General features: G+C 41.9%; 1 protein-coding gene across 1 annotated transcript in view; it reads left to right on the top strand.

Annotated features, from left to right (window-relative positions):
- LOC134452337 (zinc finger protein 418-like) overlaps nt 1-5,525 on the top strand; it is a 15,735-nt gene extending 10,210 nt beyond the window's left edge. Inside the window, exon 3 of the mRNA XM_063202689.1 lies at nt 5,319-5,525. Within this exon, the coding sequence (XP_063058759.1) occupies nt 5,319-5,321 (3 nt within the window). The 3' untranslated portion in view covers nt 5,322-5,525. The remainder of the gene's footprint in view (nt 1-5,318) is intronic.

Genomic DNA, 5,525 nt, shown 5'->3' with positions numbered 1-5,525 from the left:
CGTGTGATCTGTTGTTTCTGTCCATTAGGCCTACATCCTGTATTTGATGTTGGGATGTGCCAAAACAAACCTGTCAACCATGTTGACATGGAAATAATAACCTCATTAATGCTTGAAAAATAAATTTCTGTTTGGATTGCATTTCGTTGTTGATTCATGATTCTATACAGCAATCAGCATAGGCCTATGAAATAGAGCTCTACGCCGGAGCTATGGTCGGAGGGTGGTGCCACTAGTCCACAAGTTGGTCAGTTCTAAATGCACGAGGGTTTTATACAAATAAGTCAAATCAAATGTACAACAAGCCATCATCTGGTTCATGAATGCCAACCATCACAATTTCATAGGTGTTCTCAAAGCTAGAACCAGCCAACTGTCCAAAATGCTGGCGAGATTTCAGTTTGGCTAGAGGTCTAGAACCTAGTCATGTCCACTTGCCCCATTAGGCCTATTATGAGCGTGTTTGGCCAGTTATAACTTAAAACTCCTAGCCATTTTGGCTGGTCTGCTTAGAACACAGGGGATTGGGAAAAAAACACATCATGTTGCGACATGGGTTGTCTTACGTTGCGCATGAAGAAGATACGCTTAAAATGATATGTTGCCTGAGATAGCTTGAATATACCAACCGATGCATATTAGTTCTGTTATTAACGTATGCTAGTAATGATACCGCATCCCATTTGGCAAAACACGACATGCACAAAACACAAATCGGAGACTAAAGTAGCCAAATACACGCACTCACATCAGTGTTTTCTCCAAAACACATCCTCTTCGTCCATGAGAAGACTTTCAAAACAGCTGTCCCTCAGTTGGCAGTTGGCTGGCTGAAGTTTCCACAGATGGCAAACAAACCACATGGCCACCAGCAAACAAACCGATTAGGTACAAGCAGTCGTAAAGGTTTACGTTTGCACTTGCGTCGAGGCGTCGAGATGATTGGATAAGTGACCGCGCAGCTCAGCAAACAATTGGCTCTCGTTACCGGACAGGTGGGAGTGACGCCGGCAAACGCCATATTCGCGTAGCCAAATGCTCTCGTTCATTCCTATGGAAGGTTTTATGATTGATTCGTCTCGTATTAGGCCATCTCTGGCGGCAAGTCGAAGCAATGGGTACGGTGTGAGGACACTAGGTTAGAAAGTTAGGGGGCAGGGTTGTCCGGCCGAAGTCCGGACAGCTGGTCACCCTATGTGCAACAGAGATCGTGGGTGAAAGAGGGAACTTAAAGGTGAGGTTGCAGGTTAACCATTTTAAGAATATTGGTGCATTCCTCAAGGGTGGGAGATAGGATGTTTCTGACCTCCTACTTGATGAAATGCATTGGAACGCCCGTTGAAGTGGAATGTTTAAGTCGAAAATTTAAGTCGCATACTTTAAAGCACTATATGTCTTCCCCCAATGTAGTCCCAGCATTTTATCACTAGAACTACCACGGAGGGGTCAATTGACCTTTTTACCTAAAAGCCCCACAAGAGGGTCATTTGACCCTTTGGACCCCCTGCGGACACTCCTTTTGTTGTGGAAATGTGGCTGTTAGCAGCTCACAGCTGTCACTTGAGACACAGAGTGTGTGTGTGTGTGTGCGTGTGTGGATCATTTCCAATGCCTGTTGAGTGCTGTATCTCTGCATCTTCGTTCCTTGGAGAGGAGCTTCTTTCACCACAAAATTCTTGAGGGAAGTGAAGCAGTAGTCCACATGCACTGGTATTTATCCAGCTAACAATTGCCAGGTTGCATTCACATGAGTCGTTATGGTCACATGGCATGGGAGATTCACACATTTTTTCTCGATTGGTTTGGCTAATTTCTCGAAACTGAGATGACATTCTCAAAACAACACGGACAAATCCCCAAACCAACTTGCAATTTCCCAAAACAGAATGGCATTTTTCATTGCTTTCATCAGATATCAAATGCTTTGTACATGTCTCAAATGTTTAGTACATCTCAGCAGATGCATATATACAAATACCCTTCAGTTGACACATTCAGCATACATTTAGCACATTTTCCAAATAAATTTACCTGGCTTATCTAAACGAATTAGACAATTCTCAGTCTAATGGTTGCCTTCTCCAAAACAAGTCAGCATTATTTCATTGTGTAAGTCATCATATGCAAAGTGGTCTACGCAATTCCCAAAACAGTCAAGGACATCATATTTTAAGAATTTCATTACATAGTAAATTCATGACAGTGTTCAACAGGTCATATGGTATTGTCACTTTACTAGTTAGTAGAAAATTTTACAACCATGTATACGGTTTCCTCTGTTATTTGGCTAATTTCATGACATTTTTTCAAACGACATTCTGTTTTGAACAATTGCAAGTTGCTGAACGTAGATAAAACACCTAACCATTTTGACTGGCAGTGCTTACACAATGGCAAAGGGACAATGTATTTTGGGGGTACTGATGATATATGTGGGGAAGAAATTTAGTTTTGACACATGGGTAAACTGTTTTTGGGGTGATATGAGCGAGTGATGAGGATCCATGTAGTTATGCTGAACCATCCAGTTTATTTTGACAGAAGGACTAAATGAATGCAAATGAGCCAAAGCAATTGAGAAGGATCTATGCCATTTTGATGGTACTGACTATTTATATGTGAGACGGTTTAGTGCTGATGCAAGAATGAGGTTTTGGGAGGTGTATGGCATTTTGCTAGTTATCTGAACTGTTGTGCAGACCCAATGGTTATAGGAATGTCATCTCAGTTTCAAGAAATGAGCCAAACCAATCGAGAAAAAACTGTAATTCAACCATTATCTGGTTACAGTCATATGATTCGTCATGATCACATGGGACATTCACACGTTCATTGATGACTTATATGAAGAAAATGTGCTGACATGTTTTCAGGACAACCATTACACTGAGAATCAACCAATTGGGATAGAACATTTGAAAATTGTACTAAATGTAAGCTGATTGTGTTAACTGTAGGATACTTGTACATAGCCATTTGCAAGGATGTACTAAATGATTGAGACATGTATAAAATCATTTGAAATTTGATGAAAGGAATGATAAATGTCATTCTGTTGTGAGGAACTGCAAATTAGTTTTGGAATTTGTCCATGTTTTGAGAATGACATCTCAGTTTCAAGAAATGAGCCAAACCAATGGAGAAAAACTGTAACACACTGTCCGCCAAACTGTGCTATCTGTCTTTGCTGCTGATATCTTCATGCAAGTTGCTATTTACCTGTAGTGATTTTGGAGGCTGACAGCCCTTGGGAAGAAGCTGTCTGTCCCTGTTTGTCTTGGCTGTTAGCACTGTAAGGTGTGACCCCCTAACCCCTCACCCCACACACGGCCCCTAACAGCCTCATTACCATAACAAAATGAGTGATTAGTGTATTAGGTAAAAGCCGCCGGGTCAAATGACCCCTCTCTGGTACTTCTAGGTAGGCAGAAAAATCCTGGTAGTTCTTGTGTTAAATCTCTGGCCAATTAATCAGGGCCAAAAGCCCCTGCAGTCAAATGGATGAATGTACCCCTTGGTGGAGTGTAAATGAGAACTGTTATCACTCTCTGGATCCTGAAACCTCAACGACTCCCATTTGCACCTTAATGGGTGAGACCCGTTAGTCACCTAACGACGGAAGTGGTCTACAGCTCTTCCATTTAAACTTTGATGGGCATACCTTTTGTCACCTAATGAGGGGCGTGGTCTACAGTTCCACCTCTACTAGTGGCCCGGGGATAAAGCTCCTGGCTCCCTAACATCAGGTTACAACTGCAGGAGACTTGGCTGAACAGAGGAATCATTACCATCAGGACAGAACCATCAGGTTACAACTGCAGGAGACTTGGCTGAACAGAGGAATCATTACCATCAGGTCAGAACTGCAGAGGAATTGGGTAAAAAGAGGAATCGTCCTGAAGCTGCAAACAGTAGCTCTCCTGGCTACAACTACAACTGATCCTTTTACTATCAGAGCCTGGATGAATGAGAATCTTCAGAGGCGCCTCATCGCAACCGCACTAAACATGAATGCCATGAAGGAAGAAGACATCTATGACTTTCTACCAGAGCATTTGTCTACAGACACCAAATATAGTGGTACTTGTAGAGGTACTACACCAATCTGCAAAGAAGAACCATGTTTATCCCATGAACTTGAAGGAGGGGAGAAGTCTCATGTCACGAAATGTTGTGGTGATGAGAGAACTTCTACAATTCAGCCATCAACTCCATCCCAACAGGCAATACCTGTGAAGGTGATTAAAGAAGAAGAAGATATTTATGCTTTCCTCCCCGAGTATTTGTACAGAACAAAGGAGGAAGAGAATGAAACTGGCACATCGTACATGAAAGAAGAAGCCATGGGCGTGAAAAGAGAAACAGAGTATTCTTTAATGGAATGCAATGGAGACATGGCCCTAATAGGTAAGTTCCTATTACGAATAAAACCCCCCCCAAAAATAAATAACATTTTTTAACATTCTTTAAACGGCACGCTGTATAATGGTATAATGGAAAGCAATAAGGTTGGTGCATGTGTGCCTCTGCTCTGGTGTGTGTGTGTGTGTGTGTGTGTGTGTGTGTGTGTGTGTGTGTGTGTGTGTGTGTGTGTGTGTGTGTGTGTGTGTGTGTGTGTGTGTGTGTGTGTGTCCCTGCTCTGGTGTGAACAGTGTATTGCTTGCTGTGTATATTCTCACTAACAAAAGTTCAACACAACTAACCACTAAAAGAATAAGGCATGCACAAGACAAGGCTTGTGTCATATAGTATTTTAAATATCACCTTTTGCATTTCATACATATCATATTACAAAAGCATTGTGTGCGCCTCATTCATTCACTTTTATGAAGATTAACGTAACAGTACATAGGCTATGACCCCTGAGGAATATGTTCAGTATACTATATGAAATGTATGATATTGTCTGTTATTTGTTTATGGAATTTAAAACTCTTTTGTTTGTATGTCTTCCTCTTATATAATCAGATGAACACCAGACAGCTTCTACTAGCACAGACCATCAACAGTGTGCCACATCTGAAAAGAGGTTTGAAGCAGAACAGCACCAGAGAACCCATGCACCAGGAACCCCATTCAAATGTGCCACATGTGGGAAAGGATTTACACATAAGGGTCATCTCAACACGCATCAGAGAACCCATACTGGAGAAAAGCCTTACCAATGTGTTACATGTGGAAAAGGCTTTACAGTGAAAAGTAACCTCATCACCCACGAGAGAATCCATACTGGAGACAAACCATTTCAATGTTCAACATGCGGAGCAGCCTTTTCGCAACTTTTCCCTTTGGCTTATCACCAGAGAATCCATACTGGATAACAGCCATACCAGTGTGCTGCTTGTGGAAAAGGATTTGGACATAAACATTGTCTCAACAGGCACCAGAGAATCCATGCTGGAGAAGGTCCTCAGTAGTGTGCTATGTGTGGACCAGGCTTTGCCCTGAAAGGTGTCCTCATCTCCCATCAGAACATCCTTCAGAAATGTATTACTTGTGTTTGTGACTACTTTTTAAATAAAGTT

Source organism: Engraulis encrasicolus, chromosome 7, assembly GCF_034702125.1.
Source record: "Engraulis encrasicolus isolate BLACKSEA-1 chromosome 7, IST_EnEncr_1.0, whole genome shotgun sequence".
NCBI lineage: Eukaryota > Metazoa > Chordata > Actinopteri > Clupeiformes > Engraulidae > Engraulis > Engraulis encrasicolus.
The sequence above is the reverse complement of the archived record's forward strand: the minus strand, read 5'-3'. Positions and strand labels throughout refer to the sequence as shown.